Genomic DNA, 12,452 nt, shown 5'->3' on the forward strand with positions numbered 1-12,452 from the left:
ATCTGCTTTCGAGGAGTGATATCGGGAAAGTGGTTAGATCTAAGAATGGTCGTGCCGCTTTCTGTCTGAGTCAGCTTCGTAGGGCACTTTTCCTTCGGCAAAAGGCATGTCAAAAACGTCCTTAAAAAAGGTTCGCAATTCATAGAGCATGATTACTATGACGTGCCCAAGACCAGTTATGGGCGCGCCTCCGTCAGCGGAGACTTGCCACAGTACCGTGCCATGTCATATTGGCACCTAAAATGACATTTGCACAAAGTGTGTACATGCAAAAGTGTTACCCCACGTAATGAAATAGAGGCCCCCAAGATATGTGTTGATTTTTCGGAGAAAAAAAAAGTGTGTTCATTATGAGAGTAAATACGATAGTGTTATTCCTTGGTGGGTTAAATAGCTAACAAATAAAGTTTTCTCTACTTACGACCACAAACTTTTATTCAGGCAAAAAAGAAGTGGACCATGGCAAGCAATACGTCAACTGAACAGTGCCCTGCGCTGAATGTGTGTTCGTCAAAATGGCGGTCGTTTTCTCTTTCCTCCCTCTTTCCTCTCTCGCTCCTTCGGCGCTCTCCTTCCTTTCCTTCACTTTCCTACTTTGCAGCACCTTCGTCGCCACGCCCACTGGCCAGACTCTCCCAATATATGGCTCTGGTTTGAGGCGCCATGCCTGAAATGGCGAGCTTCTTTCCTCACTCGTCCTCCCGTCGGTACAGGTGCACGGCCCGAAGCGAGCGTGCGCCCAGTGCCAGGTGGTGGTGGACGGCAAGGAGGGCCCCTTCCTGGTCTGGGAGACGATGGAGTTCTGCGGAGAGGACTGCCTGCGGCGCTACCAGAGCGTGCTGGGCTCTCACTGTGCCCACTGCGTAGTGGCCGTCAACCAGCTGTCGCTGGGCAAGTACTGCGTGCGCTTCGGGGCAGACATCCGCCAGTTCTGCTCCGGCAAGTGCCTCGAGGAGTTCAAGAGGGGCCTCAAGGTGGGTGACTCTGCTTCCTGGCCGTCCGGAAGGCGGCACGGGAGTCTCGACGATGGGCGGCAAGCCTCGAGGTCGGACAAGTTGGGACGAGGAATGGTGAACCCGTAAGGTTTGCCATTTGTCGTCGTGACTCTCGTGCCAAAGAGGTGTAGACCGGCGCCGGCTTGTCTTTCATGTGGTTGTGGCGAGGAGATCAAACTGGGGGTGGGGCGCTTTGTCCAGCCTGTGCGAAAGAACTTGTGGTCGTCGTTTAAACCTGCGGCGAACCTTTATGTACGTTATTTAGAGGCAAAAGATGAGGCGTTGGAGCTAGGCAAAACGGTTGAAGCTGGATGCTTCATTCCGTGTGCTTGTGACCTCTTCGTCCTTCTTGCTCCATTTAGCTAACGCCGCTGGTTTTGTTCGCGGCAACTTCTTCTTTTTTGCGTTGCCCGTAGAAGTTTTATTGTTTGCCACACACCCCTCAACGTTTAACCAAGACGAGGCCTGTGGGCTGAATTCTTTTTCTGTCATCTGCTTCGATCAAGCACAGAACTACAGATTGCATACAAGTGTCAGTGTTTGGGTGGGAATCGTGTTCAGTTTGCTTCACTGATTAAATTCTAGGCCCAGCCAATTGGTGCATTAGAAACAAGCAATTATTATTTGTTGCCCATGCAGCTGAAGTACACTGCTATTTGTATGACAATAGAAATACTTGGAAGTGCTTGTTTTGTGCTTTGCCAAGGTTCAGTTCTTGGTCGGTGCTTGTCGCTACTTACATCCTTCGATAGCAACATTCAAATTTTGTTGCAACTCTGTTTGAAAAAAAAAAAAAGAAAGTCGTATGGTGCTGTGTCGTTTTGAGCCTTTCCAATGCAAGGACAGGCTGCTTGGATTCAGTCTTCTTGCATTGCACAGACTTGGAAAATACCTGCATGATAAAATTTAGGCGCATTGTAAGCTAGTTTGCCGGCACCTCTGACTGTCACATCATGATCCGACACAAATTCTGGTTATCCTTTATTTGAAAACTATCATTTTACCATTTAGTGCTACCTGCCTGACTTGATTACCTGGCCAATATTGAAGTTTATATATAAATAGACGAGCTGAAAAGTTGGGAAATTGTGCTATGATCAGTTGTGACCTATTTCTGTTCAGTAAATCCAGATATAATGACTTTGCTCTGAAAATATAGCTAAACACCAGAGAAAGCAATTGAGTTCATTCAGATATTTGGAGAGCTCGCTCTAAATAAAGCAAATTTGAGGTCTTATGTGCTAAACTAGCAAAGGGACAATTGGCATGCCCCAGCGGAGGTCACAGGATTAATTCCAATCGCCCTGGGACCTACCGACGCTAGATAGTGGACATCTGTGGGCACCTTGGCTAGGGTTCGAGCCTGCTAACTGGGGATTTGTAGGCTTGCACTTTTTTTTTTGAAGATATGCTCATACAGGAAGGAAACAGTAAAAATTAGCTGCTCAGCTTCGTGTTTTTTTTTGCATTATTTTGGTCTAACAGTTGATGCTTGGGTGAAATGAGCGACTTGTGCTTTGGGCCCGCAGGTGTGCTGCCTGTGCCAGAAGGACCTGTCAAAGCAGGAGGAGGGGTTCTTGGCCCCTGTGGGTGACAAGGGCCTCTTCAAGGACTTCTGCAGCCAGCAGTGCATGGAGCGCTACGAGCGCATGAACGCCTTCAACGCCGCCAACCTCACTACCCACAAGTGTGTGTCGTGCAGCAAGGAAGCCACCACCAAGTACCAGGTGAGCTTGCCCTTTGGTGGCTGAGACACACCAAAGAAAGTGGTGGTGTTTTGTTTGAAGCATTTGATTAAGGTGTCAGGACGCCACTCTGAAGGCTTTCCGCTGCAGAGTTGCACATTTGCCGAGAGAAAACATACAAATTCAGATCAAAATTCGAAGACCAGCGCGAAAGAATGTGACATCGGAGACTTCTGGAGTCACCTTAATTCTTTCATCCCCCACAACTGCATGTTTCTAGTTTCTTTACATCAATGTGTTTTAAAGTGGTAGCTTTATAGGGCCAACCAAACTCGGGAGCCGCAAAAGCACAAAATGTGTAGGTCAGTCAGTCCATAATGGCTAAACGATCCTGAAAAAAAAACTGCAACCGGTGCGAGGGATCGAACCCCGGTCACCAGTGAGGAAGCCGAGTGTGCTGCTGACCAAGCTACGCACACTGCAGTCAGGAACAGGAGGAGCAGAAGTAGGTGGTGGGAGAAAGCATGCTGAGTGGAGAGGGGTGGAAAGGGAAAGAAAGAGAGGAGCAGAAACAGGTCGTGTAGAAAGAGCGTGCGGAACGAGGTGGAGTAAAAAGGGCAGGAAACCGCGCTTCCCCTCTCTGTGACCGAGAAAATTCAGTGCAAAGGCTCTGTATCCAGGTGGTGCTGAAGGGAAGGGTGCTGAGCATCGCAAAGGGACAATCTCATGATATGATCTTTTTCTATACAAAACCCTGCCCTAGGTACCACATGAACTAAGAGCTTGCCACCCCAGGCATTGAAAGACTAAGGGTCATCCTGCCCTAGGCACCACCCAAACTAAGGGCGTCACCCACCCTATAAAGGATGACAGAACATGCAATCAATTTTTCTAGGTGTGACCTCGTTAGGTGCTGCAGAACCGAATAGCATTGTTTTGTCACTGATAGGATTAGAGTGGCAGGGAGTTCCTTCAGTTGTTCCGGCCTCCAGCGGGAGCTTCCCACCTTTGATAGTGCTTTGGCATCTTGCGAGCCCAGAGTGTGGACGTGCAGACCAAGCATGATGGAAGGCAAGGGTTGCGTGCTGGAGGGAGAACAACGGAAAGAAATGCCTACCGTTCTCTTCCTTTTGGTGACTAGTGTAAGTTGAGTGACTTGCCCATTGAAGGGTTGTTCTGCATTCTAGGTGGAGTACAACGGCGAATCCCATCGGCTCTGCAGCGAAATCTGTGTGTCCAGCTTTCGTTATGCCAACAAGATCAAGTCGTCTGTCTGTGAGAACTGCCACAAGCTGTTTGAAGGCAAAGACAACCAGGACTTTGTCCTGTACCACAATAGTTCCTGCCAGCAGTTCTGCAGCAAGGGCTGCATCAACCTGTTTGTGCTTGCCCACCGGAAGATTGTCCCTTGCTCCTGGTGCAAAGTGAGTGCTTCCTCGAGTGGTCCAATTCGCAGAGCTGCTTCGGAGAGCTATGGAATGACATAACGATCTGTCCCTGTACGGTGAGATCGAGGATGGTAAGAAAACTGAAAAGTTCAGCCGTGACCGAATATTGTCATATCCGGACACATCTTTGAACAAGCCTGAAAAATACTTCTGTGTTGCTGCATGCAGCAAGGTACTCAGTTTTGTTAGATATCAGCTTTGAAATAAGTAGTTTCTTTATAGACTAACACGGGGCTTAGACAACACACCTCTGCGGTGGCGCTGTTCTCGCCATGCCGCATGCACAGAAGCTTCACCTCACGCGAATATGGTTTCTGCGCTCGCGCAGTGCCCACACCTGGTGTGGGCAAACCTGGGATTGTTTATAAACAGTGTGTCGGTCTATACCGAGAGTTATCAATCAAACACCTTGGAACCGCTTTATCGTTTGACTGAAAACCTCCTAAAGGCTTCGACTAAAAGCCAGCTAAAGACTACATTATGGCTTCTTGATTCCTCCACTGGGCGTGTTATCAATGGTGTTGCGACCATCTCAAAAAGAGGAGCTGGCCTCTAGCAGTGAATAAAGTATTAAGGGGGGACACTGCCCAAAAAAAAAATTTTGGAAAAAAAAATGGAGTTTTAAAAGATGCCAAATTTACATCCACCAACATCTAGAGCAGGGGTTCTCAAACTTTTTGGTCTCACGGAACCCCAGGAAGCCTCAAAAACTGCCGCGGAACACTCCCCCCCCTCCTCCCCCTCCCTCCATATTTGCCGACCGAGAAGCAACAGGTGCACAATTGTAGGCAATCTTGCTTCTGTTGCTTCCCCTATATCCCCACCATATCAATCGCGATGTCAGTACAAAGTGAGATGAAGGCACTTTGCATGGTCCTGCTGCGCAGCCTGCAGCGTGGGGGGGGGGGGGGGGTTGGGTTGGGTTGCAATTTGGGTGTTTGCGGAACCCATGGGACCAGCTCGTGGAACCCCTGTGTTCCCTGGAACCCAGTTTGAGAACCCCTGAGAGTATTCCTAGAAATTTTCATTAGTTTACACTGCATTGTTAATTTTCTATAAATTATTTTCGGTCCGTTAATGCTAAGGGAAAGGTAGGGGTTGAAGCACTTTCCACACATTTTTCTCCATTACGTTTTTTGCCATAAATTTCACTTTAGGAGAACTATTGTTTGTTAAAGGGGCCCCGCAATCATATTTAAGCGTCCACCTTTTTTGCGGTTTCCATGTCTCTTGGGGTTCGGGCAAGCCAGCGCGCACGGAGAGAGTAACTAAATATCAGTGCGTCATATTTTAACCGGACGACGCGGAAACCTCCTCCACCGACGAAGGCGACCCACGGTACCGAAAGCGCGCAAAATGTGACGTCTTTGGTCCTGGGCTCACTACTGATCAGAGCCGCTCAAAGCTTCTTTTTAGTCGAAATACAAAATATAAGTGGCGCGAAGCGTTTCAATTATTTATAAAAGTAGTTTTTGTTCGGTATTTTAGATAAAAAAAGATACGAATGCAGTTCATAAAGTACGGAAACAAGAAATGTCCCGCCGATATACCCGCCACCAAGCGGTGGAAAAAGCGACGCATACTAGAAAGGAATAGTGGGATCAGGCGCCGACACGGAAAGGTCCCGGATGTACGCGGCGGCGCTGCGGTCGTATACCGGCTCGAGGATCCGACCGGTTCCAAGCGTTCTGAAGGCTCTCGGCGCGGGCTTGGCTGGCGATTTAGCCCTTTGGCGGTATGGCAGCGCGAAGTGGCTCCCGTTCTGAACTGATCTTTACCCCGTGTTTGCTGTCGTTTGTGGCCAATGAAGTGCCATGCCGAATTAGTATTTAATCGCGCAGCAAATGCAATGAGAGCCGCTCTGGCTGCCCGCTGCATACAGCCTATTCAGAACACGCTTCAATGGCGCCCTCTCGCGCCGTCGACTCGGAGTGCGGCAGCCGTGAGCGCTCGATGAGCTCACTACTTCTCCTCTAGTTCATGGCCAGTCTCAAGCAACCAAGGACGTCATGAGGGAGGTTATTTTTTGCTTGTTTTTGTAATTTTAATTTGCCTATAACTTTTAAAATAAATGGAATTTCGAGAAAAGAAAAGTTTCACTAAGTTACTACGTTCAGTGCGCTCAGGTTCGGTGCAAATTAAAAATTAGTAAAAAAGTCATTGCAGGGCCCCTTTAATGGGACAAGAGGAAAGACTCACTCATTGTTTTTCCTAACTGAAATTTTATGTTCAATGCAACTTCGGAATTGTATTTTGACTTTGTGAATGTCTTATAAAAGATGTTAACATTTTGTCAATGACATAAAAGGCAAAAACTTTGATTTTTCACTTCAATGTTAGCATAAAATTAATTACTTTCGGAAAATTTTGTTTTCACAGTTGCATTCTTCAGGCATTGTGCTGCAGATCTAGAGTAGAAAAATGATGGGTATAACATTAGTTTCCTAACAATGTATTTCCAAAACAAAGTCTGGGTGTTCCTGATAAAAACAACTGTAATTTATTTTACAATTCATGCACACAGATTAAACTTTGCACTGCATTCTGCCTCGCAACTGCCAGCATATGCTGTAAATTTTATGCATATTGAGCCATAGGTGCAAAACTGGACCCTCTTGAGTACTGTCCCCCCTTAAAATGGCCTTTTTGTTTTCCTTTTGCCGTCAACTCCCTGTTGGTGGAGAAGGGGTCATAGGCCCGAAAACAATTCAAGGACGAGGAGACGACGAGTGCGCACTGCAAGCACGTGCGGATTTCTGAGGAGGACGATTAGCACCACTCTCACCGCCATGGCAATGTTGAAACAAAAATGGGTCATTCTGCGCCACACGTCCTGGACGCTGCGCTCGACCATTTTCAGTCTTTAATAGAAAATTCGTGGCTTTTTACCTCAAAGTCCTTTATAACCTTTTCCAAAAATATATTTGCATTTTTTTTTTATGACGTCAGCGTGGTTTTTATTTTTAAAATGGGCATAAAACTTGGCATCATTCAATAATTGAGTAAAAATCATATTTTTTTCCTTCGAAATTTTTCGTAATTTATGTTATGAAATTCAAACGGCTTTTAGCTTGCTAGGTTATGATGGCTATAAAATTTTTATTGGTAAAATATTTAAAAATAAAATCAACAAATGCACAAAAGTTAGCACTTTTCTAAATTTTTTGTTTCAATATCCCTTTGTGCCTTGCAGTTATAACTTTTTCTTTTAGAAGCCCTGTAGATGTGCAGTAATCTCTCATTTGAACAAAGACAATGGGACAGCAAAAAAATTCAATGTGTAATTAAATAAAAGCGGGAGAGCCAAAAAAACAGCGATAGCAGGGTTGAAGGTGGACAGGAACACTGCAGAACACTCTGTCTGTTTGTTTAATCAAACAAACCTTGGTTATAAACAACTTTACCAAGTAAAAAAAAATAATTTGCGGTGGCTTAGCTCGGCTATGCCGGGATATACGTAGCGTGAGCTTGTGCGCACAAAATGAGAGGCACTATCAAGCGGCTCCAGTGCAGCGTCAGACTTGGCTACTGCGCAACGGAGGCGCACAGCTGGGCACGCGGTGACGCCAGTGCGTCTGCCGTGGCTATGACGTCACTCCTCTGAAATTCGTAGACCGGCAGGCGCGCGCGGCGGCTGCTTTGGCGCGCCAGCTGTGCGCCGTGTGACGTCACTGCTCCTCGCGCATGCGCAGACCGGCCAGGCGCTTGCGGTGGCGGCGGCTCCGGCGCGCCAGCTGTGCGCCGTACAATGTCACTGCTCCTCGCGCATGCGCAGACCGGCCAGGCGCGCGCGGCGGCGGCGGTGGCTTTGGCGCGCGAGCTGTGCGCCGTGTGACGTCACTGCACCTCGCGCATGCGCAGACCGGCCAGGTCCGCGCGGCGGTGGCGGCAGCAGCTCTGGCACGCCAGCTGTGCGCCGTGTGACGTCACTGCTCCTCGCGCATGCGCAGACCAGCGTGGCGCGCGCGGCGGCGGAGCGCGCGGCGGCTCTGGCGCACCAGCTGTGCGCCGTGTGACGTCATTGCTCCTCGCGCTTGCTCAGCACGGCTCTTTGACAGCCATGCGAAACTGCTCAACCTCGGCCAGTGTAGCTCACGCTACAATAATTGAGTGGAGTTTGCCAATAATTTCATCCAAGCATCAGTTCTCCTCCAACTGCTCCAGGCATCGCAAGAACACTGTCCCCGTGGCTACACTCCACTTTGCTTCAAAGCAGCCGTAGGATGTTTCTCATCTCCGCAGTCGTCGGCAATTCCCGAGGTGCTTCTCCGACGTCGCTTTGTGTTTACCCCAGCTGCACGCAAGGTATACGAATACAGCATCCACTGCAGGAGCAACAAAGGGAATGTCCGCATTAACAAGCGTAAATGAATTAAAGTTATCCTCGGTGGCTACGCCAACATGTTTACAGACCTTCCTGTAGAGATTGTTGCAGCTCAGGGAATTGTGCGCCGGCTTAGCAAGCATGCTCTCAGAAGAAAATCCGACTTGCGCAGAGCAGTTGGCAATTTTTCATCTTCGGGTCGCGGGTGCGCTTTTTTTTTTTTTGCATGAGAGACTCTTCTCAAACCTGTCCAATATGCCTTGCTTGTTCTGCAAAATGGTGGACAGTGTCAAACAGTCGATGCCGGAGTGTCGAATTCTTTGGCGAATTTGGACCCTCGCCGGCCAATTTTCTCAACCTCGCAGATCTAAGCGACTTTCGGTAAACACTCCCACTCTCCCACGCAACGCAACCGTATGCCGCAAGCACGTTTGGGGCTGTTGATCGGGTGATTCCCTCCAAGCTCCATCAGCTCCATCACTCCCTTGACCTGATTCTGACAGAAGTTTGGCAGCGTGTCGGCCACGGGCACCGGGAGTAGCTTCGGAACGTGGACGCTGCTCCCTGGCCGCGTCGGCCCATTGACACCGGAAGCGGCTCTCTGCGTGCTCTGCTTTCCGTCACCCGTTTGCTCTGTCTTCTTGTTTGCCTCGTTGGAGAAGAGGGAAGGAAGGCAAGGATCCTTTTGCGCCTTCGTGTAGGCTTGCGTGCTTTCGGCACCTCGGCCTTCGTAATAAGCGTGGTCAGCCGCCAATGCACTTAGAATAATCGTGTTCAAAATGCGTGCATTTCAGTCGGGACCATGTTGAACTTCGATAGAACCGATAATTCTAAAAAAGCGATTTCGTTATAACGAGGGATTAATTATTACAAATGAAAAATATGTGATACCGTGCAACAAAATAATTAACAGAAAAAAAAAAAAAAAAAAAAAAGGTTTCGGAGTGAGATGAGCTGACATCGGTACAAAGCGCGCAACGAGCCTGCTATGCAGAGGCAGCACGTACGATTATAACATCATATCCGCTGTTCTTCGCGTTACAGCCGAAAAGAAGGACGAGTGGAAACCGAGGTGCATCTTTAGCTGTAGGTAGTGACCGTATACACCAAGCAATTGCGAGTCAAGAATGCGCATTCGTATAACCCTCTCCGAAAATCACACTTCCAACCAGCAATTGCCTTGCGTGCTTGCAAAGCTTCTCAGCTCTCGTGTCGGGTGGCGTGTTGTGCAGTGAAGAAGCGCAAAGAAACAATGCCAGTTTGGACGCAAAGGATCAACTTCAAAATTTGTTTTCTCTTTTTCTGAAGAAAATTATTTTGATTAAACTTTCAGAAATAAAATTCAATAAACTCTTCTTCTAGAATGGACCGCCCCAGGGTAGAATAAACGGCTGTTTAGGCAGCAAAGCAGGCTTTTTCACAGCTTAATAATTTTTATTTTCTTTGAAGTACTTTGTTGTACAATTTCAAACGTTTTTAATTTGTAATACATCTACAGAGCTTCCAAAAGAAAATATTATATTTGCCAGGCACAAAGCCATAATTAAACAAAACATTGAGAAAAGAGTTAATTTTTGTGCATTCTGTTGAATTATTTTTAAACATTTTAACGATGAAATATCCATAATCATCACAACATAGCAAGCTAAGAGCCGTTTGAATGTCATAACATAAATTGTGAAGCATTTTTGAAGAAAATCCTATTTTTACTCAATAATTGATTGATGCCTAGTTTTACGCCCAATTCAAAAGATAAAACCACGCTCGCGCAATAAAAAATAAATTTTCAGCAAACACATTTTAGGAAAAGGTTAAGGATGTTTGGGGTAAAAAGCCATGAATTTTCTTTTAAAAATCGGAAATGGTAGAGCGCAACGACTGGGACGTTTGGCTTGGAATGACCGAAATGGGAGACCCTTGTGCCATTCTGCTCCACAACCAGAGTAGTATACATACACAGTTGCTCTAGCTCAACTGTTCTCAAACTTGTCGACCTTGAGGAGCTTTACTGTCTTAAACAGCAGCAGCTGAGCAATCCGTCGCTGTCTTGGCATTGACGCAGTAAAACAGTGCGGAAGCTTACAGACCTTGTAAACATCAATGCAGATGAGTGTTAAGCTCATAGTTGTGGCTCAAATCTGCTAAAATGGGGCTTGAAACAGAAAATTTTTTAGCCTTTCCATTCTGGTGAAGAAGGAAGACCAGCAAAGCTGTACGCTCATCCCGTGTGTTTCTTCTTTGTCCTCATCTGTTTTGCGCGCTGTTTCCTACGATGAATTCCCACCAACTCGCATAACTATCCATTCTTCTATGATAGCTGGAGAGGTTGCCTCCATCTATGAGCGACGGCGGTAGCTGTCCAGAGTTTTGTGTTGACATATGTTAGTTTTGTGTCGACCCTCTGACACTTCTGAAGTAAAGAAAAGAAAACCGATTTTGCCTGCTTGCTGTATTGGTGTAAAAAACAAAAAGAAAGATGAATATTGGCATTTCTGGCACCCCTCAAGTCACTCCCTGTCTTCAGGGTCACACCTGGTCGCACTCCTAGTGTTGTAATTTGGGGTGCCATGTAGGTTCCCGTGCTCTCTCGGAGGACGCTTCCTCTCCCTCTCTCTGCTGACATTGGCGGGCGTTATGCTGCAGCTTAGAGCCGAGCGAGGTCATGTAAGCTTCTCGCCTTAGTTCCTTTAACTGCCACTCGCAGCTGCAGGGGTCGAAAAACTTCGACTTTTGCTTTGCGATTATGCAGCACAATTGCAACATTTTTTTTAATGAAGGAGATGTTTTTTCTATCTTCCGGTGCAAAATAAACATAAAAATGACGAGATGCAAATTCTTTTCACCTTTAAAATCGTTGCACCCCCCCTTTAACAGCTCCTCTGTAACAACACTTTACTTGGAGGCACAGGTGTTCCAGGACACCTGCAAATGTGGGAGACCCATGAGGGTACTGAATAAAAATAATAACTGTGTTGTACTTATGTTTATGCAGCTGGAAGTTAGACAACCTCAATGGGCGTCTGGTTTCTCGGCTGTAGATGAGAAATTTAGTCAGTGCAGTACAACCGCCAGCCTGGAGTATGTCATGTGCATCACGCAGTGGTGATTCACAACCACATGCCGATACGATGCTCGTCCAGATCGGAACAGTTGGGGGCAGGGATCAAAACCAGGATGCCTGGGAGTGCGACCTTTCACTACACGTGCTCTGGCTGAGCTGCGCCATCAAACTCGGCCACCGTTCCCCCCAAGGGTACTCTGGGCGACCCCTTGGGATCCGAGAAACCCGGTTTGAGAACCCGCGCTCTAGTGCCGGCGCCCCCTTCCCTCTCCCCAGGTGAAGAAGTACAACTTCGACATGGTGGAGCGGGTGGAGCCCGCCAACTCGCCAAGCCTGTCGCAGCTCTTCTGCTCCCTGAACTGCCTTAGCCTGTTCCGGGTGAACCAGAGCGCCTCATCGTCGAGGGCCATCCGCTGCGACAACTGCAGCAAGATGCAGCCAGCCCAGTACCACCTGACCATGAGTGACACCTCTATCCGCAACTTCTGCAGCTACAAGTGCGTCCTCGCATTCCAGAACCAGTTCACCAACCTGCCCACCCTCACCACCACCTCGCCCACCGTCAACACCTCCACCATTGGTGAGCATTGCCACCTTCTCCGGACCGCTGTCTGCACCTGGCATGTATAGGTAGTCCGCAGAAACAGATTTCGGTCGAAGAAAAGTTTTCCTCGGGTGGTTGGCAATCGGTGCACAACCCGTGCATCAAATTCTTGAACAGAGCACACCTCGACAAATGCCCGCCTTATTATATTGCAAAAGCACTTGTATTGCGCATAGGTCATTGTCATACTCTGTTGTTCACAAGATCCGTCACTTCTTGATGTAATGAACAGCAACACGCAATATTTTGGCCTTTAAACGTGTTTGGTTTGGGAAATACGGTAGCTGATTAATGAGCTGTTTATTCCTGCTTGGAGTGCTTTAATCCAAACCGAA

The 12,452-nt window shown here is 47.6% G+C and overlaps 1 protein-coding gene across 1 annotated transcript in view; it reads left to right on the forward strand.

Annotated features, from left to right (window-relative positions):
- The window catches only part of LOC8033347 (zinc finger MYM-type protein 4), a 100,301-nt gene that overhangs the window by 23,911 nt on the left and 63,938 nt on the right, over positions 1–12,452 (forward strand). Inside the window, exons 6-9 of the mRNA XM_029983121.4 lie at positions 714–974; positions 2,525–2,722; positions 3,868–4,104; positions 11,790–12,093. Coding sequence (XP_029838981.2) covers positions 714–974; positions 2,525–2,722; positions 3,868–4,104; positions 11,790–12,093 — 1,000 coding nt within the window. The remainder of the gene's footprint in view (positions 1–713; positions 975–2,524; positions 2,723–3,867; positions 4,105–11,789; positions 12,094–12,452) is intronic.

This window comes from Ixodes scapularis, unplaced genomic scaffold (assembly GCF_016920785.2).
Source record: "Ixodes scapularis isolate PalLabHiFi unplaced genomic scaffold, ASM1692078v2 PGA_scaffold2__306_contigs__length_199485367, whole genome shotgun sequence".
Classification (NCBI taxonomy): Eukaryota; Metazoa; Arthropoda; class Arachnida; order Ixodida; family Ixodidae; genus Ixodes; species Ixodes scapularis.